Source organism: Sturnus vulgaris, chromosome 4 (genome assembly GCF_052056855.1).
Source record: "Sturnus vulgaris isolate bStuVul1 chromosome 4, bStuVul1.hap1, whole genome shotgun sequence".
NCBI classification, from domain to species: Eukaryota; Metazoa; Chordata; class Aves; order Passeriformes; family Sturnidae; genus Sturnus; species Sturnus vulgaris.
In genome coordinates this window covers 40,942,315-40,968,319 of record NC_142246.1, presented here as the reverse complement: position 1 = coordinate 40,968,319, position 26,005 = coordinate 40,942,315, and the positions used below count along the sequence as shown (strand labels likewise).

The 26,005-nt window shown below is 37.5% G+C and overlaps 1 protein-coding gene across 2 annotated transcripts in view; it reads left to right on the top strand.

Annotated features, from left to right (window-relative positions):
* FNIP2 (folliculin interacting protein 2) overlaps positions 1-25,564 on the top strand; it is a 49,474-nt gene extending 23,910 nt beyond the window's left edge. The window contains exons 3-18 of one of the 2 annotated variants that reach the window (XM_088163653.1): positions 338-469; positions 1,528-1,628; positions 1,710-1,781; positions 2,374-2,474; positions 2,630-2,719; positions 3,805-3,876; positions 4,453-4,582; positions 7,451-7,652; positions 8,213-8,301; positions 9,134-9,280; positions 9,407-9,576; positions 12,823-14,122; positions 14,913-15,069; positions 16,518-16,718; positions 20,324-20,439; positions 21,661-25,564. In XM_088163653.1, coding sequence (XP_088019779.1) covers positions 338-469; positions 1,528-1,628; positions 1,710-1,781; positions 2,374-2,474; positions 2,630-2,719; positions 3,805-3,876; positions 4,453-4,582; positions 7,451-7,652; positions 8,213-8,301; positions 9,134-9,280; positions 9,407-9,576; positions 12,823-14,122; positions 14,913-15,069; positions 16,518-16,718; positions 20,324-20,439; positions 21,661-21,739 — 3,159 coding nt within the window. In that variant the 3' untranslated portion in view covers positions 21,740-25,564. The remainder of the gene's footprint in view (positions 1-337; positions 470-1,527; positions 1,629-1,709; positions 1,782-2,373; positions 2,475-2,629; positions 2,720-3,804; positions 3,877-4,452; positions 4,583-7,450; positions 7,653-8,212; positions 8,302-9,133; positions 9,281-9,406; positions 9,577-12,822; positions 14,123-14,912; positions 15,070-16,517; positions 16,719-20,323; positions 20,440-21,660) is intronic. The other variant, XM_014883675.2, reaches the window with a different exon arrangement.
* Positions 25,565-26,005: the final 441 nt, after the last annotated feature.

Below are 26,005 nucleotides of genomic sequence, written 5' to 3'. Positions count from 1 at the left end.
TTTGGCAAATATTACAGAGTCATTCATAACAATTGGGAGTGATCTTCCCAAGAAACTGACTAATTACTCTGATCATATGTGAGACTATGAAAACCTATATGACAGTGTGAATGTGAGAGCAGTTCTACACTTGCTCTGACGCTGCTCTGATAATTTAAAAATTATTTTAAAACTGATACATATTTTTTGAACTGAATAAGAGTATTCTTTATTTCTTTCCTGTATTCTTTATTGCTTTCCTGTAGTTTTAAGAATATTGTTGCCATGATATGTTTAGAGATGGGAGTTTTCAGATTTCCTTCAATAGTTTTTATCATATTGTTTTGTTTTGACATAGAAAATGGCAGAAGAGGCTTCTATAAAGACTTCTGCCAGGAACTGCCAAGCAAGCAATGGGAACAACGTTTCTTCCCATGGTCCGTCTGTAAGCTGTATGCAAAATATCAAAGAACAGATACCGAAATATCAGGTAATATTTGTTACTTTGTTGCTTTTGGTTTTCCATTTTACTGAAGAAGTTAGTTTATTAAAGCCTTCACTTAGATGTATTGAATGACTTTGGCTTCTATTACACAGCAGCTTAATCTGAACCTTGAGATATCTACTCTGTCCTTAAGATGTTGTTGAATAAAAACACGTGTGGGTGCATCTTAACCTTTTGATCTATCTTGGCCTTACCTTTCAAGGATTTGTGAAATATATCTAATAGCATTTTGTCATAAGAAGGCTGTAAGAAGCACTATGCTGTTCTCTGTTCATGTCTGCTTATGGTTCAGGTCAGTTGTGAAGAAGCTGTTGAATATTGGTATATTAAGAGTCTCTTTAGTCTGTCTTACTATAACATTAAATTTTAGGTACTCTGGCTCTTACTAAAAGCATTAGCATTTCACCTAGAAAAGTGAAATCTGGTGCATGTACAGGTTAAGGTGGGAAAAGAAAATAATTATATTTAACTGGAAGGTTATTTTCTTCAGAATTAACAAACTTCTCTTTGTATTTGCTACTAATGATCAGTCTTTAAAACAAAATAAGCAACTGATCTGAAGATTGCATTTCTAAGTATAATCACAAATTATTTTCCAATTAAAAATGTTTCCAAGAAGCTTTCTGTGGGGGCAAGGAAGATGAATTTACTCATTTGAATAAGGAAGGCGGTTTATTTTTGGGGATTCAGACCACAGGATCCAAGTCTTCTTAACATTTACAGCTTTTATCAAACATTCTGTTATATGGGAATGTTGCTGGACACAGCTATTTCTTTGGAAATGCAGTAGATCTTTTTTTCTCTCTAGCCTTTGGAGGTCCCCCTGGAACAAGGGTAGCACTACTCATCCAGTGAGCAAAATGCAGGATTTCTTCGTGCTATACTTTTTAAACCCACACTGAGTGCACACTGATCTTACTCATTGAAAAGATTAACTTCTTTGTGTTCTCCATTCCAAATGCATCACTGTGGCACTAGGTTAAGTTGAAATAGTAGGCCAAGTTATTTTTGACTTTGCTGTTCCCATCTTCTTGTCTGTGTAGTACACCAGACCAGCCTCTGATGTCAATATGCTGGGAGAAATGATGTTTGGCTCCGTGGCAATGAGTTACAAAGGCTCCACTTTGAAAATTCACTACATACGGTGAGTGTCCTTTTCTGTGATGCACTGTCTTGTCAGACACTTGGAATTATGACTCACTGAAATGACTGTTTATCCTTTCAGCTCTCCCCCACAGCTGATGATAAGTAAAGTCTTCTCAGCCAGGGTAGGAAGCTTCAGTGGAAGCAACAATAAGTAAGAACATCTTTTTTTATGTATAATTTTTTTTCTTTCCCAGCCAGTGCAGTGTCTGTCTTTCTTTCTCCTTTTGTAGTTCTGGTAGAAAATCAGGAAGGCAGATGTGGAGAAGAATTCTCTTAGTGGATCCTAGTTAGGCCAGCCAAGTTTTTAATTAAAAAAAAAAAATCTCCAAGTTTCTACTTCTTAATTTGTCCAGGACATGCAGTAAAGTTCAGAAGTTAGGTGCTTTGGACAATCAAAACCTCCATCTCTTCCTACTGTCAGAAGGGTGAGGAAGGGATATGTTGAGAATGCTTTGTCTCCTTATCCCACTTCTGTTTCCTTCAACAAATATGCTGTTCTGTAGTACTTCCTCCCCAAAATGGGCAAATATGAATAAACTGAATCCCAAAAAAGCTTCCACTAACTCAAATATAAAAAATAAATGCTTGCTTCCTTCCAGTTTCAGAAACCTACTTGTCCTTCAATTTGGCTGTCAAGTTAATGTTCAGCCTTCTTTTATTATAAAATGAACCTAATTCTTAAGCTAATATTAATGCCAATTGATCACATTCTCAAAGAACACTGGCTTTTCCCTCTGTTTTAGCTTACAAGATAGCTTTGAATACATCAACCAAGACCCCAGCTTGGGAAAACTGAACTCCAATCAGAATGGTTTGGGAACCTGTCGCAGTGGAAGTAATTTAGGTAAATAATTCCAGGTTCTATGTCTTTCTGACAACACAAGGCCATCTGTTCATTCAGTTTTGGCTTTTTTTTTCCCAGTACATCACCTCCTTGGGGTTTTTACTTTTTTTTTTTGCATTTTTTTGCATTTTCTCTACGTTGCTTTTGTTTCCTAGGTGTGTTACAGCTGTGTAGCAGCAAACTGCTGCAGGGTGTGTCTGAAGGAGGTCCCCTCCGGCTCATCCGCAGTGCTTCTTTCTTTGCAGGTTTGTGTGGAATGCCAGCCACAGTGTGACCCATCCATATGTACACACAAATTCATCTCCTTCTGAATCTTTGCAGGACATGCATAATTAGTCTCTAGAAACAGAGGGCTAAAATAGTGCCAAGAGGTGTATCTGGCATATACATGAAAAAATGGCAAAAGTGTTGTGTTTAATTTTAAAGATGTTTTTATGCAGTGTTTCAAAAGATGAATTAGCCCTCATGTTTCTTAGAGAACTTATGTTTCCTGGCTTATTGCTGGTTTCTTGCTAACATGCAAGTGTCTTGCTGATGTACAGCTTTTTCTTCTCTTATCTCTTGCTGCTTTTTAATGTGATGGCAGACATTCAAAATTCTTGAGCTAAGTCTGGGAGGCTTTAAGGGTTTTCTTTCTGAAGCAGTATCAATTTCTTTAGTTCTCAATCTTTAAGCTACATAAAGTCTCCTTTTACAGGCAGAATGATGATCAATACAGGTGGGTAGATCTCAGGCCTAATTACTTCTGTTAATTGCAAAAATATGAACTGAAATACCAATGCAGTTTCTTCACAGTCTTTTCAAATTATGCATGCTCTACAATTTGAGTAATTCTGCACTACTAACACTTTGATGTAATGTTATATAGGCTGAATGTTTGTTACTGTGAGGTTTTGTGGAGAGTAAATCTCAGCTCAGCAAGTGAAACAGAAGCTTTTAACGGACCTTGTGCTAGACTATTTCATTATGGTCTTAACCTGTCTTAAAGGACAATCTTGCACAGAGTTTATCAAGACTGACTGGTACCACCAGCCTTCACTTTCCAAGTATATCTGGCTTCTGTTAATGCAGATTGTATTCATATTCTTAAGCTCCTTAGAGATGTTTTTACATTTACATTGGGGCAAATGACTTTCCTCTGATAACATGATACTCAGTATAGGCTACTGTTTGCTGCCACTTCTCTTCACACCGTACTGATTTTGAGCACCAGTGCAAGATGTAATTTTTTTGGTGTATGACCTTTAAATTTAAACATTTTTTTTAAATGCTGTCAAATAGTGTGATGAATTATGTAATATCTTCTATTGATCTGCTTTGTTTGTTTTAGCACACAGCACACCTGTTGATATGCCTAGCAGAGGACAAAATGAGGACAGAGACAGCGGCATTGCTCGGTCAGGTATCTGCTGTCTATCTTGTTTGCCTACTTTTGTAATTGTTACAGTTCTTTGCTGCAGTGATTCACCTGAAATGCAGACACCTCATGACCTGTAAATCTGTAATTGTTTTTATCTGCTAGGTGGTTTGCCTTCTGCATTTGCTGTGACCCTTCATGCAAAAATATTTGTAATATTCTTTGTTTACAGCCACGCTATTCTGGGTTCTTAACCAATTTATAATTTGGAGGAAGAATTGGTTGGAGCCTTTAGTAGAGCAAATGAAGAGAAGTTGTTTTTTACACTAAATAGGAAAATGAAGACCAGAAGTTGTCATGTCTATTGTAATGGGAGTGCAATACTTTCAATAAGATAGATTTTAGTATGTTTTAATAGGGATGATCTCCTGCTTTATAGCAAATTAATGTCCTCAAACAGCAAGATTTATTTAAAATAATTCTCTCCTGTTGCAAGTGATTTATGTGAAAAAGATCAGCAATCAAGAGCAGTATTTGTGAGAAATTGTTAGAGTATGAAGAAAAATACTTAACCAGCACTTTGTGATTCATTATATGTGGGGTTTCTTGCTTTCTTCATAGCATCTCTGAGCAGTCTTCTGGTTACTCCTTTTCCATCTCCAAGCTCTTCATCATCATCTTCTAGCAGCTACCAACGTCGCTGGCTCCGAAGTCAGACAACCAGTTTAGAGAATGGAATTATTCCAAGGTGGTGAGTGTAGCACGTTTCTTCTTACAACAGCTGTTTGGCAGTAATTTAAGCTAAACAGTGCTTAAGCTTCTTTTCTTTAAAAGTACAAATCCTGTTATTAAATATTCTCAACTCAGTCTGTCTTCTCCGCATATTACGTAAGATTGCCAATATAAAAAAAATTACATTTTGGCTGAACATGAACTTCAAATCCCAGTTTGGTATACAATTATTTTTATTGAATACATAGGCTGTATATGGTGTGAATATATGGTGTGAATGTATAGGCTATGCATGAAGTCATAATCTGAAAAATAGATTATACTGTTCCTGAAGGAGCACAGCATCCTGTTGAGATGAAAGGGACTGTAATAGCACTGCTGCCATAATGACTTTATACTATGATGAAGTCTGACTAGTGAGCAGTTAGTGAAATTTTCGAGTAATAGCCCATGACGACTCTCTTGGCTGGTACAGTATGTTCCTGATGTGACTTCTGCCAAAACAGGAAGAAAAAAAAACCTGTGATCAAAAAGCTTGGCTTCTCTTTTGGAATTTTACTAGCTTTTGTAGCTCAGTGGCATAACAAAGCATGGAATGCAGCAGACTTTTCATAGCTAATAAGCAAATTCTTCCCTTGTCATTTGCAAAATAACAAATGGTTCTTGATTATCCTTTCTTTGTACTCATACACCTGTACCCCGAGACAGAATGGAATTAGTGGAGATCTACAAGAAATTAAGGCTATTTGGCCTCTCCCTTTGCAGTTAAGAGAAGCATAAAAGCTGCCAGTTAAAATATGTAGTCAGTAAAAAATAAAAATTAAATTTCATTTGAAAAGACTTCTTTACCTAGTGTCAACCAACACTTGCAGATTTTTCTAGATGTCTGGTTGGAACTCTACATAGTCAATTGGCAAGCAAGCTAGATTAGCAGTTTTCTTGAGAAGGTTTCTCTCTCAGACCTAAATTCCTCAGTTTCTGTTCCTAGGAACCAGTACAAAAGCTTGTGATATTTCTTAGATGCTCACTGACCATCCTTTCTCGACTTCCTTGGGAATTTCTGTCTCTGTATGCAGGTTCCTGGAGTTCAGATGAAGTTAAGTTTTTGTCTTGAACTCTGTTTTCCCACAAGCTGTTTTTTGCTGGGGTTTGTGTGTTTTATCCTGTGTTCATGGACTCATACCTCTGTGATGAGAGTTTTTTGTATATTTAACTTTGTAAAACCAGTTAAACTGTAAACCACTTATTTTTAGAATGGACTAAGAATGAATGCTTAGTCCAGAGTCTTTCCTTTTGGAAGTTGCTTCATAGTGTTCTATAAATACTACGGACTTCATTTCAAGATAATTCTGATATGAAAAGACTTCAAACTTTTAATTACAATTTACGGGTATTGCAGTCTTAACTTAAAAGAAACTCTAAACCCAAGCTATTTCCAGATGATTTCTGCTTCTCAGAATGTCTCCATGGCTTTTTTTTTCTTTTTTTCCTTTTACTCCTATAATTTCTCAGTAGATTAAAACCCATTATTCAGTTGAAGTTCCTTCCAACAGACATTTTGTCCATACTGTTTTACTTATTTTTGTATATACATTATATATGTATATATAAAGGTGTTTTTTCAGTGAAAATGATCAAGACTCTTTAAACAAGAAAAAAAATTTTGCAAATCCGGCAGTATCCATATCTAGCACTGCGAGACTAGTATTTATAGAATAACAAGGTGAGGGAATTACCACCCTTTTGCCATAATCACAGTAAAATTTATGCTGGGCTGAGATTTGTGAATATCATCCAAATGAGTTGTGTGTGCAAAGCAGTGGCTTGGGATTCATATCAGGTGGCTGTGGAACTTGACTCTTGATTGAGTCTTGAACATCTCCAAGGATGGAGATTCCACAGCCTCTCTGGATACTGCCATCCCCTTGATTGACCATTTTCCCCCCATCTGACATTATCTGCAAACACAGTGAAGGTATGTTTTGATCCACAGGCCAGGCTGATAATCAAAACATTGAGCAGTATTGATTCTCGTAGCAGCCCATGTGTAATGCTGAGAAGAGAGATAATTGTTGAAAGAAATGTGGCAGAACTATTAAGGAAATAAACAGAACTTGGGGAAATAATAATAGTTGTAAAATAGCTGCTTGGTGGGTTCTTTATGGTATTTTTTTAGAGTTTTAAGCAGAAAACAAATCTTTTTAATCTGAAGTGTATGCTACTTTAGCTTGGCAAAAGTATTTGTAGGCATTAAGTTTGTGTTTTCACAGTAATTACTAAGTGGTGACATTTTGTCTTCAGTTAAAATAGGAAGTTTTGCTTTGTATGCTTAAATGCAAACATCCATCTTAAGATGCCAGAACAATATGGGTAGTATAGGTTCTATGTTTCCCAACTTCCCTCATGAGCAACAGTCCAGATTCAAGAGCATCACAGATGCTGCTGAGTACCTAGAGAGAAGCTTGAGTGCTGGATGCAGTTCACAGCTCCAAAGTTACCTTTAACCTTTCTTGGTTATGATTTTTTGTGATGTGTTTCCGTTCCCTTTTCTTCATCTCCCTCAAAGATAAATGCAGGAGGGAATCTAATAGAGTTAGGGTTAGGACGAGCTTCAGAGGAGTGTTCACACCACGCCTCTCTGGGCATTGTCTTTTTCCTATTTGAACAAGCACGTGCCTTATCCATTAAAATGTCGGGTATCCTCTGTTTATAAACATGTGACAGCAAAGCCTTATGTAGTCAGTCAAAGGAGTCCTACAAATTAATTACCTTCTATATATATAGAGAGAGAGACTACGAATATGTAGATATATATAGAGAACTATGAATAGAAGCTGAATTATGTCTCAGTACACAAGGTAACTGTCCTAACAAATCTGTCTTACAGGTCCACTGAAGAAATGTTTAGTATGGCTGATGAAAGCTGCAGCTCCAATCCTGCAATGGTCCGAAGGAAAAAAATTGCAATCAGCATAATCTTTTCTCTGCCTGAAAAAGAAGAAGCCCAGAGAAACTTCCAGGATTTCTTTTTCTCTCACTTTCCTCTTTTTGAGTCTCACATGAACAAGCTGAAATATGCAATAGAAAAGGTACAGAATACTAATTTGGCATAATGTGGAAAAATGTCAGAGTGAAGTATTCTAGAATCTGATAGATGAAGAGTGGGAGAAGGTGCGTGGTTTCAAGTTTGACTCCCTCCTTACACATGCAGTCTTGAGCTTGAGCCCAGTGTAGGAACTCAGCATTTGCTGAAAGAGGTGCAGTTTCTTTTTTAGACGGAATTAGAATGGAGAGTTTTATACTATGGGTGGTTTTTCTTTCCTGCTTGCCATATTTCACTCTGAAGTTTTCTTGACTCCCTAGAGACTGTGGAAATGATGGTACTGTCCTTTCATGCAACATCTAAAAGAGAGAAAAATAGTATTTGTTGCCGTCTTTTTTTCTCTCAGAAATGTTCTCTTCTCTCCCCTTGTCCAGTATTAGGGATTGGTCTCCTATGAGGTGGAGGGAGGTTGGCATTTGTTGCTGTCCTGAGTGGCTGCATAGGATTGGGGCTAGATCTTAGTTATTTTGACATGTTAATGAAGCTTAAAAAGATGAAGAATGTGAATCCCTTAAGCAGCTGTTTTGTCTTTAACTCTTAATCAAGGCCATGATCTCATGTAGAAAAATAGCAGAATCCAGCCAGAGAGTGCAGGTTTATATCAGCCGAGTCATGGATGCCCTGGGAGAATTCAGGTGAGTTGATGGAATTCTGAATTACAAGGACAGCACTTCTTATGCCCCACGAATGATATTTGTAGTTTTCAGTTATAAGCAACTGAATATAAGGTTTTGTATTTTAGACAGTCTTGAAGTTTGTGTGAATGAATTTTCTGCATTGGTTATTGCGTAAATGTTTTCAGAAAACTTTAGCAAAACTAGCTCAGCCGTTTTTCAAATGAGAATGCAAGTAGTTCTGTTGCACTCATGTGTTCCTGGGATTGTCAGTTAAAGTATAAACATTTCAAGAGCTGGCTTCTGCTGATGCCTGATCAGTTGGGTGGATTGATGTACTCAGGCAGATAGATGTGTCTGTCCAGCATCTATGGTTAGGAGTAATGTAACTGGCAAGTAAGTTGCAGTCAAAAGCTCTCTTTTCTGTACTTGAGAAAGGAAGGAATGGTCAAAGGCTAAGGAGATCAGTCCAGGAGAGAGAGAAATCTTTAATGGAATGGAATTTCTGTAATATCTGGAATGTAGAAACAAATCCGTGCAATGAATAGAATGGGTTCTTCTTTCTCTCAAACTTATTTCTGAATGGTTTCTCTGAATAAAATTCACCGGGGAATGCAAAAAAGGGAAGCCAAATGCATAAGTCATATGAAGACACTGGGTTACTGATAGTATGAATTAAACAGACTAGTGTTCTGGACACTAGTAATCCCAGTTCGTTTAGCCTCCTAGATCTTACCAAAAAAACCTCAAATGAAAATCTGGACAACAAAAAAGGAAAGGGGCTACTTATATTTATTTGCAGAATTAAAACATACATGTTAACACTTACTTTTTGGGAATTTTCTTTGAGCAGAGTTACCATCTGGAACCTGTATTCTGTTCCAAGGATTGCAGAGCCTGTGTGGCTTAATATGATGTCTAGCACCCTGGAAAAGAATCAGCTATGCCAACGTTTTCTTAAAGAATTTACCTTTCTGATAGAACAGATCAACAAAAATCAGTAAGCTTCCCCCACTCCTTTTTTCTTAAGAAAAAACTTGTGTGCTTCTGAATATGTTAAAGCACTTAATGGGGTGTCCAAAGTAACACCAGCAAAAGAACATGCTTTTTTACTTTTTTCTCCTAGGTTCTTTGCTGCTTTGTTGACCGCAGTGCTGACATATCACCTGGCTTGGGTCCCAACAGTGATGCCAGTTGACCATCCTCCCATCAAGGCCTTCTCTGAGAAGCGCACATCCCAGTCTGTGAACATGCTGGCAAAATCCCACCCATACAACCCTCTCTGGGCACAGCTGGGTCAGTATGATTTGGAAAGCTTCAAATTTTTCTGTAGCAAGCACCTTTGTGCATTTGCTTCTTTTAGATAAGGGCTACTTGTGATCCATGTCACATTTCCTGCTACCAATAGGTATCTTTTGCCTGATTAGTCAGGGCATTTGGACGCCTCTTTGCATATCCTGCTTTTTATTCTTGTTCCTTGTTGACATCCTGTATTACACTGTCTGGTCAGCTTGTTATAGAAGTATTAAGGTGGTGCAAATGCTGTGAATGGTTGGAGGAGTTTGGGAAAGAACAAGACAAAATAGACTGGATTGAGAGGAGTTACCTGCGCCTTGGAGGCCCTTTGTAGTTGAAAGTGGCTACTTCCCTTTGTCTCTTTCTCACAAAGCTAGGATAGAGGACAGAGCAATAGATTAGAAGTCTGGCAACTGGCAGTACCTCTATTCACTTACTGTTACATGAATGGGCTTGGGGTAAGATATTTTTTCTATGCTCTCTGCCTCAGTCTGGTCTCTGACAAATATTTTATAGCTTGTAAATAATCTTGATACAAGGGACTAGATAACTGATGTCAAATGAGTAGGTGAGTGAAAGATGAGAAAGCAGTTCTGCCAGTGAAATTTCCTCCTCCTCTTGGCAGCAGATGAAAATCTGATATCAGACTGTCCTTCACGTTAGCTGATATACTATATTGCCATGTAAAATAACACACGTGCACACTGAGGCAATGATGTGACTTACTCTGTGTGCTGTTGCTGTTTCTTCCTAATTGTCTCAGGCTTATTCTCAGTAACCTCTCTGAAAGATTTGCTACTTTGGCCCTGTAGTTGTAGTGAATTGTTTCCTGGTTCAAGATTCTTTTAAACATTGTGCAGAGGTTAGACTGAAGGGAAAATTGGACGTGTGTTCCTGGTGTTGAGGACAGAGCCAGCCCTTGAGTTACAAAAACCAGCTGGACTGGAGGCGTAAGCTCAGTAGTAGCTCTTGTGGTTGCTTCCAAGACTTACCACTGGTGACTAGTCAAGAGTCTGTTTCTCTTTTTGTCTTGCCAAGTTCTCAGTGCCTGAACTCAAACTGCTCTCCGATTTTGTTTCATTCTTATAAAGCCCAAAAACCTGTTACTGTTGTGGTTGCAAAAACTTATTGTGAAAGTGAGATGTTGCCCTCTGCTGGTCGTCTTCTTTAGGAAGAGGGAAGAAAAACAAAAAAATCAAGTCTTGGTGCTTAAAAATGGAAATGACAGGATTTTGATATACCTGTCTTTCCACTTTCAGACATGTCTTTTCATTACATATTACATATCAATTGCAATGACATACTGATACAATTAAGTCTCTCTGTCATGAAGACATACTATCTCTTAAACATCAGCTTCAAACTAATGTTATTAACAATAGGTATTAGTATGTCTTGAAGATCACAATTTTGACTTGTTGTGCTGTCTTATTAGTATTTAGTATTAGTTTATATAAAAGCCAATTGTGCAAATGAACATGAAGCCTCAATCTGATTTCCCTAGCAACTGTGCTCAACTCAAAAGTAAAACAATGTATTCCAATTTCATTTCCAAATTGCTTGCCCTTGTGGCCTGCCAGCCTTTGAGATGAAATGAGGAGTCTGAAGCCCACTTTTGGTTGGTGGAGGAGTGGATTTCCTGGCTTGTTTGACTCTGGGGTTGGTTGCAATGGAGTCCCTAACAGAGGGAAGATGGTACCACTGATGCCACCACCCAGGAGCCAGTGCATGACTGGCATCATGGGAAATTGCAGATCTTAGCAAGGGAGACAGTAAGAGAGCCATGGAATTACTGTCTCATTGATCCTTGTTTTGTAGGAATGGAGTTGTGAGCCTTACTCCTTTTATGCTCTGTATAATGAGGAGGAGGCTGGACATAAATGTGGTCTCCGGGTTTTTTTGTTGTTTTTTTTTTTGCTGTGTTAGTGTCAAAACCAGAGGCCTCCTTGCCCTTGGAAGAAAACTTTTGAAGGTCTGTTTATAAATCTTAATATAGTATTGTTTCTTGAGATCTACTGTGAAATCCTGATGGCAAGCTCTGTTCAGAACAGAATTTGAACAGCCCACAGGAGGGATTTAGTACCTGAAAGCAGTCTGGTAGATTAGCAGATAGCTGATCAAACCCAAGGTAGACCAGCCTGCTTTCCACACGTTAGGTAGCTGAAGAAAATTGAGCTTTTGGTGGCTGTCTCCCATGTGCTAGTGAGATCAGCCATAGTTTGGTTAAGCAAAGACAATTTAGTGAGTGTTCTCTGATGGGTGTCATGTGAAGACAACTGGGTTAACTCATCCTAGGAATAGACAGACACTTCTTGAGTTAGCTGGTCTTTGACCAATAGGGCATGTGAACGTTCACTTTCTGGCTATCTAGGTTTACTTCTCCCAGAACTGTGGAGTAGGAACCCTTCAGCTGATAGATGATTATAAGCAGCTGGAAGATAATTGCCACTCTCACAGAGAAATATGTTGAATATTGGATATGTACGACCTTAGTTCTCTTAAAAAAGCAGTTGTTCAGGATAAATAGCAAATAAGTCATTCTTGGGGGGACTCAGATGATGTAGTAGCACCTACCTTTCATATTGCAGTTGTATTTTGATTTTCTACTTCTCCACTGCCCCCTGCCAAAGTCAAATGCTCATGTGAGTGAGGTTGGCTCTCACACCCACAGCACGTGCCTTGCTCAATAAGGTAGTTACATGCCTCCTTTTTCTGAACCTTATTTATTAAGTTAATATTTATTCCTTTTTTCTTTTTCAATATCTTGTCCTGAAAAACATAATTAATATTTTATCTGTGTAAAAATGCCTATGTTTAACAGAAAGGTCTGCACTAAAACAGAAAAACTTTGATATGAAAGAAAATTAGTAGAAAAATAGAAAATAGTATAGCTGGCTTCAGAGTTTTGCTGCATCTACATTCTTCTTTGCTTCCTCCTGTGTCAGTTTCCAGGAGATAATGTCTTGGAAGCACTGTGAAAATTAAATCTTAGTGGCTCTTAATAGAAAGAAGATAAGTAATAGCAGCTGATTACTTACAAAAACCCTTCTGGACAAAAACCAGGTGTAAGAAGCATTAGGGAACGAACTTTGTTACTCTTTAAGACTTTTATGAATTTACTGTGAAAGAAATTAACTGTCTAATTGTGTCCATAGCAAATGCTGTTTCAAAACATATTGAATCTGAACAGTATAGATTATATTACAACACAGCATAAACCTGTGAAATGTTTGCTTTCCTGTGTAGGTGATCTCTACGGTGCCATAGGCTCTCCAGTTAGATTGACTCGAACTGTTATTGTTGGAAAGCGCAAGGAGTTGGTGCAGCGCTTGCTCTATGTTCTAACTTACTTCATCCGGTGCTCTGAGCTGCAGGAAAATCAGCTGACGTGGAGTGAGAAGGCTGGGGAAGGAGAGCAGGTGCTAAATGGAAGCAAGATCACAACTGCATTGGAAAAGGGAGAGGTAGAGGAATCTGATTATGTGGTTGTCACTGTTAAAAATGAACCTGCTCTTGTGCCTCCAATCCTACCTCCAAAGAATGATGGAAGTAAAAATAACAGTACTCCCGAGTGGGTGCATGAACCAGAAAGCACTCAGGCTGTCCTAGTCTCCTCAAAAGAAAAGAGGGAATCTATAAGTAAGGACAGTCAGACCTCTGAAACATCCATTGACTGTCTAACTAGCCATTTTTGTAAAGGAACATCTGATGGCAGGAAAAGAACTGTCACTGATACAGGAATCATATCCTACCACTCTGGAGAATCATCTAAATTAGAGGATGTAATGGATGTAAAGAAGAACAAGAACCAGAATGAGAGAAAAGTGGAAAAGCAGTTTTCTAGTAGGTCGTCTGCCCTACCTTGTCCTGAAAGGTCTGGCCGCAGGAGTTCACACTTAGAAAAGGTTACGTTTCAGATTGGAAGTTCAGCATCACCAGAGTCAGACTTAGAAACTCATAGAAGGGAAATGGAAGAAAATCTGAATGCATTAATTAAAAATCCAGAGGTGATACATTGTGCGTCAAGTTCCACAAATCTGACTGTGGATGCTTCTCAGAATCAGGAAGACAGTTGTGAAGCTGCCTTTATACCCAGCAGTAAACATAATGTTTGTTATGCACAAATCCCACCGTGTGAGGAAAGTATACTTAACCAACATATGGAAAGTAAAGGAACTGAAGTGAATTTGATATCTAGTGAACTGCTTTTGCCCTCAGATAACATAGAAAACACAAAATTGACAAACATGAAAGAAAATAGAACTTTATGCTCTGGCACTCTGGAGAACTGTTCTGACTGTGTAGAAGCAGATTCTGCTGTCAAACAAGATTCCCCTAAAGTACGTGCTAAAGATGTCCCCTATGGGGATTCTGGAAGGAAAACCTCCTTCAGAGTTGAAGGGGACATTCCAAGGAATGAGAGTTCAGACAGTGCTCTTGGAGCTAGTGATGAAGAAGGTGATTGTTGTATCCCTGATGAAGTGCATCATGATAACATCAGCAAACGACTTGAAGAATTTGCAGAAGTGGAACTTCCTTTGCCAAGGTAAAGAAGTCTGGTTAATTTAGAACTAAATGGAGTCAAAAGCTGTAGCTACTTTAGAGTTGTTTAAAGTTTCAAGTCTGAAATCTTCTGGGATCTTGACTAAGTTCCTTGCAAACAAATCAGTAGCAGACAGGGATGTAGTTAGAATTCTTCTAAGATTTGGCAAAAAAAGAAAAGAGCAGGTTTAATAAAGTTTTATGACAAGGGTATACTTCAAATGCCTAGTAAAAAGTGATCAAACTTTTTATGTAGACTGTCTGAATCACTTAATGTAGACATGTAGATAGAACACCTGAGGACAAGCAAAACTTTGTTTAAAAAGGTAACTGTTTAGATTTGACATAATTAAGTCAAATACAGATTTGGAATAAACATGGGCATGCTATTTGAAAATTTTTGAGCATTACAGGTGCACATGGAGTTTGATGGTGCTTAAGGTGAGTTTCTAGACTTACCTTAAGCATGAGAATTGAAGAAAACTCAAATTTAGCAAAATTGTAAGCTGCAGAACATGGAGCTCATATATCCCACAGACTCCAGTGCATATAAATTTGCCTATTTTCATGTTTGAAGAAATCAATACGTTATTAAACTTCAGCTTTTAAAATTCTTGTTTCAAAGAGCATCAGTAGATGTTTACTGGTGTGTTTACTGGAACATTTATGTATACTTGGAGTACAACTGTTGATTACTATTTGCAGTAGAAGCAGGCATGACTTTGCAGTCATGTAAAATCTGAATGCAGTTTGTCAAGCAAGAGTCTTACCTGTTTTGTATTTCTGTATTTCAGGTCAAATACCATCAGCAGTCAATGTGTGAAAAACTTTGGAAGATCACTTCTGGGTGGTTACTGTCATACCTATATACCTGATCTAGTGCTGCATGGAATAAATAATGATGAAAAACTCAAGCAGTATCTACTAGCAGACCTATTTCATGCAATGCATGTGAGTTAAAGTACTGAGTCAGAGTAGGAGTTGTGGTATTACTGAAATCCACAGAAGCAGGTTATTTCAGTCGGTTACTTTTTTTATTTACCTGTTCTGAACAGCCACACCTGCCATGTCTTCCTTTTTGAGGTAAAGTCTTGTTGAAGCCTGTATGATGCTAGTCTGTAGTAGAAATGACTGACTACAGAAGGTAATGGTATATAGATAAGAACTTTGCTGTGTTCTTTCTCTACTGTAGGTACTCCTAAATTATAAAATTTATAACTAACCTTTCACTGGAATAACTGTGTGACCTCAGTATGCAATTTAAAATGCTTATCTAGTAGTAGTCAGCAGCTTCTCCCTGTAGCAATTAAGAATCATCCTGCTGGCATGACTGCATGTACTATCCAGAACAGTGATGTGTGTGTCTGTATATTCTTTAGGCAACATCAGACAGGTCTGGTGTGATGCTGGCTCTTCTTTGGTAGATGACAAGTGGCCTGTGAGCCTATGTGGTTCTTGCTGCCAGGAGAGCCAATGCTCTCCTGGGGTACCTAGCAAGAGCATTCCAGCTGGTCAAGAGAAGTGAACCTGCCCTTCTACTCATCCCTAGTGAGGCCACATCTGTAGTGCTGAGTCTAGTCCTGGGCTCCACAGGTCAAGAAGGATGAGGAGCTACTGGAGAGAGTCCAGTGGAGAGCCCCAAAGATCATTAGGGGTCTGGAACATCTCTCTTCTCAGAGGAGACTAGACTGAGAGGGTATCTCCTTGGTGCATATAAATATCCTAAAGGCAGGTGTCAAGAGAGTGGTGCTCAGCAACAGGACAAGGAGCAATGGCCATAAACTAAAACAAAAGTAGTTCCACCTCAGCTTCTGAGGAAGAGCTTCTTTATGTTGAAGGTGGCAGAGCACTGGAACCAGCTGCTCAGGAAGTTCGTGGAGTCTCCCTCTCTAGAGACATTCAAAACCTGGCTGGAACTGGTTTCTGTGCCACCTGCTCTAGGGGGCATTGCCTTGGCAAGGAGTTGGATTAGAGGATCTCCAGAGGTCCCCTCCTAGCTCTTCTGTTATACCCTACTTGATTGTGCATAGTAAAATCCCTCACACATCTCTGAAACATTGAATGTACTTTTGCCATCACTGGATCAGTATAATTATTATACTCTTCAATTTGAAAGAAACTAATCTCTTCAGAGTAGGGGGAATACATGAAGAAAAATAAAATGGGATAGTGACTTTTAAATGCCATGATCAAGTTAGCAATTCCAGTGCTGCTGAATGTAAATCTTGTCACTGAAGTTGGTATTCCTTCTCATTTTTTGAGATGCCTTTGGTTCCCTGATGGATAAAAACATGCATTGAATAATTTGCTACATCAGTGTGAGTAAAAGTAGAACCTCAGACTGAACTGTGGAAACCTATATGAAAGTATCACATAATTATATTTTGTTTCCCTTGCAGCATCCAGTGCTAGATGAGCCCATAGCAGAAGCTGTCTGCATTATTGCAGACACAGATAAATGGAATGTACAAGTAGCTACAAGCCAGAGAAAGATGATGGACAGTGTGAAGTTAGGCAAGGATGTTCTGGTTTCGAGTCAAGTATCCAGTCTGTTGCAGTCTATTTTACAGCTTTACAAACTCAACGTCCCAGCTGACTTCGTAAGTATTTCGTTATTGAAGGCTGAAGCTAATGGAAATTTAGCTTGGATAGCAAACAGAGTTCTATATACTGTGTTGCAATATCAATGAACTAATGCCTGATATAATACAGAGCTGTTGCAACATATTGAAAAGAATTCATGCTACAGTCCAGTAATGGATACTGGTTTGGCTGTAATTTACATTAAATAGATCAGATTAAAGTTAACAACTCCAAAATACGTGTGCCAAAACCTAAGTTGTTTAGGCAATTTTAGCATGATCCTCGTGTGTTTGTGTTTAGGACTGTTACATTTGTTTTTTATATTTTTTGTATAAGTTCCACACTTCTCTACTCTGAAAGTTGTTGAAGTGTCTACCTACCAAATCCTGGTTCTGGCAAACAACTTTCTATTCTTGGGGTTTTTATTCAACCCCATGCAGTGGATACCTCTTTTTCTCTCCCCTCCAACCAACTGTGCCTCTGTTTGTTTACTCGACCCTTCTGTTTTATACCAATTTTAGCAAGTGCTGTCTTGGGTAGCTTTACTGATGGTTCTATAGAATTGATGAGATGCTTGGGAATGGGTGGGTTGCAGCAGGGAATGTTACTTTGTCATGTTGCATACTCCCTATCCCACAGCATCCTTTCTTGTCCTCATTTGTAGTGGAGTTCATCAGAGCAATTCTGTAATGCTGGTTTTGCTGATTACAACAAAATTGCCCACAAGTTTGATTACAAAAACTGTAATTCAATTTTTAGCACATGAGGTTTGGTGAGGGGAGATGGAGCGTTTTTTCAGTAGTCGCCCCTTTTCTAATAACAGAATTGATTTTTCCTTCAGCAGATAGCCTTGAGAAATTTTGTAGGAATCCCCTGTAATGACTGTGCCAGGAGATGGAAGAGGAAGATAGAGCTAAACACTAAGAGCTCTAAATAGTATTGGTTGGCACTGTTTTGGATTAAATTGGTGGTATTGGTTACACTAAGTTCTTCAAGTCAAATGCTAGGCAAAATATGTGGATACATTTTTGGGTATTTTCTCCGGATTCTTATGGACACTGAAAAATACACAACTGTGGTTGAAATTGTATCTTAACACTAGCACGGTCACACCTTAAATCCTTACATTTTTAAACTGAGTGCTTTTGCAACTGAAGTGTTCTTTCAGTGTTACCTTAGGATTTGTATATGCAATTTCTATATGGTTTGTGTGGTCTAAGAGATGTGTGGAGGCAGAATAATTTTCAAGGGTTTTAATTTCTTTTTTCTTACAAAAAGGAACTGTGAAGTGACAGTGCTAGTAGTTTGTAAATTTTTCATAATTCATGTTTGAGACACTTTGATTCTTTTCTAAAACAACATCGGTGCATGGAAGCCAAGTGTTCCTAAACTCTAGGAGAAGTGTGACTGTTTCATAGTAGTAATTTTATTGATTTAAATTTGGATAGAAACATATGTATTGATGTACTCATATCAATCAGAGATGATCACAATGCATTATGTTTGAAGTTTCCTTTAGGAGAACTTATCTCTTTACATACATTTGCTATTCAGATGAATAAGTATTCTTGGAGTTTTGTGGTACCAACAAAAAACAACCCAATGTGAGACCAGATGAAAGACAAGTGTTGATATCTTTGTTCTACCACTTCAGACTGGTAGTTGTGCTGCAGAGGGTTTTGCAGTATGCACTGGCGAGAAGAAAGTGCTGATTGCAACTGCTGCATTTCAGGAATATACCAAAAATTTTACCTGCACCTTTAAACTCAGTTTAAACTACTCTTCTACTTTTAGAAGTTACTTGACTCTTTTTCCATTTGGTCAATGAGAAACTTCAGAGGAAGCTAATATAAGAAAAAGAAAAGACTTGTGGACACTGAACAAGATGAGTTAGTGTACCAAGCTTGCCAGGAGAAATGTCTTTTGATTCTTTAATGATATTCAGAAGGAATAGATGATATGATGTAAACAACCCTTCTTTTAAAATAATGGGGGATTCTTCCTTACTTACTCTGTCATGACTTAAAAAAACAAATCTGTAATCCTTACCACAAATACTGGAATCGAAACAGATTGAACTGCTACTTTGTGAATCAGCTGCATGCCCCCCTGAATCACTGAGAAAGTGCTCATAGGCTTTTTGCATGAAGGTTACCTGTCATGGAAAAGATAAGCGTGCTTGCTTCCCTTTTGGCCAGAATCACAAGTGATTATAATGACTCGCGTGAGAATTTGCTTGAAGCAGATTGATCAAACTATTGTCAAAAACCTTCTGCTTTTCTTCCGTTGGTGGCAATGATTTTACTACCATGTAGCAGGTTTTTTAAATGCCTCTTTATTTTCCATTATTAAGACTCGATATTAGCTCATTGAAAGAATAATTAAACATCTTCATCTTACTCCAAATGATCAGAGAAATGCATATTAGGCTATCTACAAGCCTGAGTCTTTTTTTTCTCATTAGTTTTTTAATTAACAAAACTGGTCTCACCAGGTCTCACTTCTAATACTTAGGTTTTTTATTCAACTCCAGTAGATGGGATGGTGGCCTGAAGCTATTTGCTACTACTGTTTCTAATTGCTGTCCGTGCCTGCTGGATGATTATATGTTTGATAATGTGAGGTTCTGCATGTGCTGCCTGCTTTCATCTCCTGATTTCAGAGAGCTGAACTAATTTAACTTTTTTTAAGCGGTCATCCCTGTGAAAAGAAGGAATATATCAAATTGAATGTACGTTTGTCCTAGAACAAAATACCTGATAAGACTTCGTGCCTACTCAGCTGGTGAAGACATGCTGCCTGCTTGCCTTGTCTTACCAAAATAACCCCTCTCTTTCCTTGAAGCCAAGTTCATCTGCTGTCTTGTAGTTCATATATGAGAAGTTGCCATGAATCACATGACTGTATTTAAAAATAGTAGGCATTTCTAGCATTCCACTGCTGGAAGAAAAGTGGAATGATTAAACTGATGTTTCAACTTGAACTATTACATTTTGGCAATCGGTGTCAAATGTTTAAAGCAACTTTAAACTGCAAGTACTTATTAAATATGAAAACAAATGCCTAAAATGGATTTCTAACTTAGTTGCTACAGAAAAACAGTCAGGGAGTTATAACTAACTCTGTGGTGAATAAGGTACTAGTGGCTTCCATGTCTTGGGTCTTAATTTCTTGAATGGCACTAAAGCCTTTGAGCTGGAATGATTATTTTAGAAACTGTTGTCTAAACCAAGTCTTTCAGAAAAATAGTACTGACTTATAACAAAGATATCTTGATCCAAGAATTCTGCCTTAATTTTTAGTAAGATATTTTGAGTGGTTTTGAACCTCATTAAAACTGTTCAAGTAAACAGAAATGCAGAGACTTGAGTGGAAATGGAGGTGCAGTTTGTGCAACAAACTTGCTGCTAAAAAGAGCTGGAATGTTCCAGCTCTATGAGAGCTTTCCTCTTTGTGGGGTAGTATAACTTATTAATGTTTATAGCACAATTGTAATAAATCCAATTACCTCTTCTAGATTTTTGGAGTGGAGACTTAGAAAGTAAAGTGATGTGCTTACGTTTTTGTAATATTTGCATGCGATTCCAAAAGCTGTTCTGAGGTTTTTGGTCTGTGTTTACAGTGCATAATGCATCTTGAGGATAGACTGCAAGAGATGTATCTCAAAAGCAAAATGCTTTCAGAATATCTGCGAGGACATACGAGAGTGCATGTAAAAGAACTAGGAATTGTGTTGGGGTGAGTATTGCAGGTATCAGTCTTAACTGTCCCAGCTTTTGTCATTGTTTATTTTTCCTTTTCATCTGAGTGTTGACACCTTGTCAACAAGGATTTGCTTCATACTTAATTCTCCTTTTTTCATGTGCCTAATAAGTTGCAAAAATGGGTTCCTACTGAGCTATCTTGAAATCAGGAGGAGACCTTTATACAGCAACAACAAAATTCTTGTCATTTTTAAATCTCCAGAATTAAGAGAGTTTGGATTTTGGCCATTAGGAAGTTATCCATGCATTCATACACACTCTTCTATTGTGATCTCCTTAATGGAAACTTCATCCCAACAAATACTTCAGAATTTTTAGAATGAAAAGAGTATATTTGTATCTTGAGGGATGAGAGGCTCTGAAAAATAAACAGGTGTCCTGTTCAGCAGCTGTCTTCTAATAATAGTACTTGATTGGCATATAACCTTTAGAGATCTGCCTGCTGACAGCAGAAAAGGGGGAAGACATAAATACACTTTCTCTAGAGGTGTTTTAGCACTATTGATTAAATCTAATTTGTTTTTCCAGACTGTTCAAGATTTCATATGCAGAAATGTAGTTGTAAATAGTGAAACCCTGAAATAAGCACTTTTTTCTGTGTATGTGTTAACTATATATAAATATGTACGTACATCCTGGCCTTCGAGCAGCTTCACGTTTGGAAATAGTTGGAAACTGACCATTGCACTTGAGAGATGTTCCTTGAACTGTTATTGCATAATAATTAATAATTTCAGCTCTTGGTCTTTTTTGGTAGGAAAGTACTACTATGTAGTAAACTGAGTTATATTCAAAACCTGAAATGCCTAATCTTCCATAAACTGATACTTAGTACTTTGTTAAACTGGGCTTATTGGTACCTACTCTCTGGTAAGGCTACAAGCTAAGACTTTCGGTTTAGCAAATAAAAGATCATTTATTTAAACCACAAAAGATTTTACGGCACAGAATGTAATGCTGCTATCTTTTGATTTAAGTGCTAATATACTTCTTGGTTTTAAGCATTATTTACCTACTTTTACTGGTGTTAAATGATTATTGACAGTAAATAATGAACAGTGAACTTAATAATAGCAAGACTCTTCCAGTTTCTTTAAAGTGGATGAAAAGTATCATCTTGTGATACTTGATCATCATCTCTTTCAAAAGTGACTGTATATTGTTTTAAAGTCTGTCTCTTTTTTTTAATTTCTAGGATTGAATCCAATGACTTGCCTTTGTTGGCTGCTATAGCAAGTACTCATTCCCCATATGTTGCTCAAATACTCTTATAAATTATATTCTCAGGATAGTCACTCCCTTAAAGTACAACTATGAAAATGGGAATGTTGAATGAAGAACAGAGGTGCCAAACACTGGTAAAGGGGAGCACTGATGAAAGCAGGTGATGACTACATTCTACCACCTTCTGATTCTGATTTCAACCAGATGTTTTATCAGAGGACTTCAGTTTACATAACACAAAAGGCATTCAGGTTTTTCTTACAATCTTCTGACTTAAATCAAGAGACTGCATCCTTGCATTTTATTTTTATTCAAAGGATAAAAGTTAACACTATGTGGCAGACTGGGTGCTGCCATCCAAAACGCTGCTCAAAACCATGAAGTACCAGTTAAAAGAACAAGTGGGTTAGAATGGATTTTGTAATACTATGCTTGTGAGTGTGGTGTGGTATATTTTTCTTTGCTGGGGAGGAGGAGGAGCTGTAAACTCTGTATATAGCATTCCTGTACAAAAGTGTATTAGGTGGGACATGATTTTCTTGCAGAGCATATGTGTGCTTTTGTATAGTAGAAGTGATGGGCTCAGAACAAGGAACCTGGATTCAGCAGCCAAATGTCATGTGGGAATGAAGGTGTACGTGAGGTTGATGTGAGTTTTCCCTTTAAGGACAAGAGGTTGAGAGCTGTGGCTGCTTCTTTTTTAATGAGGAGGCATTCAAATGGGCCCATGGCTACAAGCGAAATGGAATGGACTTCCAAGAGAGGGATTTTGTGGGAAAGCCTTATGGAACTTCTACTACAAGTTTACATTTGTTGCTGATGCAACTTCAGTAACTGTTGATTTGCTGTATGACTGTGGTCCTGGGAATTAAACTTGTCTTGGTGTCATCAAGTATTGCTATCTCCAAGGAGTATGAATTTGAAAAACTTCTGAACGATGCCAGTGCTGTGAGCACGTGTCCATGTGCACATACACCAAACAATTGGCACAAACTGAAGACAATCATATTGGGGAAACACAAGACAACAAACAACCCCCACCAAACCTTTAGTCAAAAGTATTACTTTTTTCCCAGCTACGAGTTGTCAATTTGAGTAAGAATAAAAGAGGAACATTGTTTGAAGTAAAATGAAATGTAGGGGGCAAACCCCAATATTTGATATTACTCTGAATGTTTGCAATTGCCCTTTTTGATTCTACAGAAATCTTGAACTATCATCCAGGTGCCTTTCCTTACTAGGTTAACTACTCTGACACCAGAAACTACTTCTCCACTAGTTGATACTGGCCTTTGGTGTTTCTAGAAAGCAAAACAAAATTTTGTACTTCACTGTTTTCATGTGGTTGATTAAAATGAATGTAAAAAATACTTCTTTTGCATAAAGCACTGTTAAGCTGGATATGAAACTATGGACCAGTCTGAGGAGAGAAAAAAGGATCAAAACATTCTTAAATGGAAAACTCAATGTTGGACCATTCTGTCGTGAGCTGCTGTGAATACAGTGTCTGAAATTGTCATCTTACAAGCAAATTTCTGGCAAGACAATTGCTTGAAAATAGTGAATTCTAATAAGAAACTCCTGGTCACCAGTAGTGAGTTCTTCTTGTTGGTGGTTAGAGATTTTTAACACTGAAGGGACACACTTTTATTAAAGTGGTTTTATTTCCTACTACCTTGATGTTTGGACTTTTCTACAGTAAACTTTCAATGATTTGAAATAATGAAATGTGCTTATTGTGAATTGTTTAAATGTGATGGGGGTCTTGATTAACCTTGTGTTGCTTTTTGAGGGAAATAGGTAGACTGGCCTACTGTGAAAAGAGGTTGTTTCCATGTGGAGGGATACTAATATTCTGATAGAACACTTCTGAAGCTGATCCTTCTATGCTGGTTTTCTGACCTGACATTCCAAATGTTTCTTTTATTGCATTTTCATACTTCTCCCTAGTATTCTGCCTAAAAAGGCTAAAGTCTTTCTATGGTTCAGGTTTTTTCCTCCTGCTTTATAGCTAAGCAAACTTTTCATATCTTTGGTCTGTGAATCCTATCTGCTGGAAAGTAAATTTACCTCTGCATATGGCTTTTAGCAGTTACCACTTTCTATTTCACAAGGTTAAAACAAAGTAAGAACCATAGAGCAAGTCATGCATTCCTAAACTACCCTCTTGATGGAGAATGTGTGTGTGCATGTGTAAGGCTATGAAACTGCTTCTGAGTGTATACAGAAATCCTCATGTACTTTCTCTATTTCATGTCACTCTTAAATATTAGCTGAGATCATTACAAGTCAGTCCAGTAGGGTTTTTATCTGAACAGACTCTGACAGTTCTTCAAAGAAATATATGCTAACATGCTAACATATAGATGTGCTTTTGTTATCACAGGGTTTACTAAAGAGGACAGAGATCTGCAGGCATTCAGTGATTTCAAGATTAATACCATAATCAGTAATAGACCTGATTTTACCACATCAACTGTTTAAAAAAAAAAACTGCTTTTGGGCAAGACATCAGTTAACTTTATGGTGGCATGTGAGCTGATGGTCAAAAGCATTTGTATTTTCTTCAGCCCAGGCTAAAACTTTACAGTTCTTGCTGCTTTCTCTAACATTTTGCTGCTCTTCAGAAATTACACGTTGGACTATTTTATTCTCACAGTTTTAGTTTTGGGGGAAAGAAAATTCAAAATGAAAGCTCTTTATTACTTTTAAAATGCTTTAGACTAATGAAAGCTAATTACATATTTCCCCCTCCACCAACTGTACTACCTCAGTTGACAAGGATTCCACTTTCTAGGGCTTGTTTTTGACTCAAAGTCTTTAACTTGTTTTTGGTAGCATCTTGATGTTTATGTAAATTGGTGTGGCATGACAGGGCAGTAAGTATTTACAGATGTGTTTTTTAGACATTTTTAGGGCATGTTTCTGGTTTTATTTTAATAGGATGAAAAGTGATATGAATGTACAACTGTGTTGAAAGTTGATAATGTAGCTTAATTTTCAAATATTCCAAAGTTGTTTTTATCAGTATTATGTAGTTTTTTTGTAAACTTAAATACATACTTTCTTGGTTAGGTGGGAGTGCACAGTCTTTCCAAAATCCCACATAAATGTGGTTTACACACTGAAATTTAAAGAATGTATGCTCTTTTCAGGCAAGGCTAAACATAGGGGAGGAATGAACTGCTAAATTGTAGAATTTAATTGAAATTCATTCTTTAACAATACCAAACAATACCAAGACTTAAACATTTTAATTTAAATAGGTACTCTCTGAACTAATCTATACAATTTTTTTTGCCTCCAAAAAACTAAAAGACACTGATCCTGTAATTCACATTTCTGATGGCATCCTCCAGAATTGTAGATTGATTTTTTTTTTTTTTAATTTTTTTTTTCTCCCCCATGCCGTATTATAAGCATCTTTACTAGTAAAGTCAAAACCACTTTTCAGATGCATCAAACTCTGGTATATATAGGTTAATGCAAAATGATCACTTATCCTTCAAGTATAACTTCTACTTCAATTAAAAGGACCCAAATAAAAATCAAGTCTGAACTACTAAATATAGTCTAGACTTTTCCTTTTCCTTTTGTTTGTTTGGGTTTTTTTGGTTGTTTTTTTTTTTTTATTATTTTTTTTTCTGGGGGGGGGAAGGGGGTTGAGGTCAAAAGAGGTAACTTGATATATATGGCAAGTTTTCCATAGTAGAAAAATGTGTGTTGCTATTGCATGTTTGGAGAACATAGGCTTTTTTAGGAATGACTGAATACCAATGTCAAACTACGTGTTTTTTTTCTTATAGTTGTTTATGTATGCTATCATTTGGTCAATTTCTTTGCGGCATTTGGTGCAATAAACTTTCTGAAATTAATGGAAGTGGTATTTGGTATCTTCCTTTTTAAAGCTGCTGAGATTTTATTGCTCTATCTGAGGTCTAACAGCACATGTAGTATTAGATAACCCATTAGCAAAGTAAGTAACTGTTGCAAGAAGTGTCTAGAAGGAAGGCTGAGCAAAATGACTATTGTCATCCTTGGAAGCATTACCCTACTTACACATGGAAACAAGAGCTCTTACAGTGTGAAAAATATGGGCAAAAAATAGTGGAAAATTAAGACAATGGCTGTTGGAATAGGTGGTGCAGAGGTTCCACACACCTGTGTGGCTGGTACTTAGTTCTTTCCATAAGCATTTGAGCTACCTGAAAAATGTGTTGCTATTAGATAACTCCAGTTTTTAAAATTGCTCAATTGAACAGGAGTGACTCCTCATGTCTACTAGATTAGACAGTTAGTGCATTTGATCTGATATA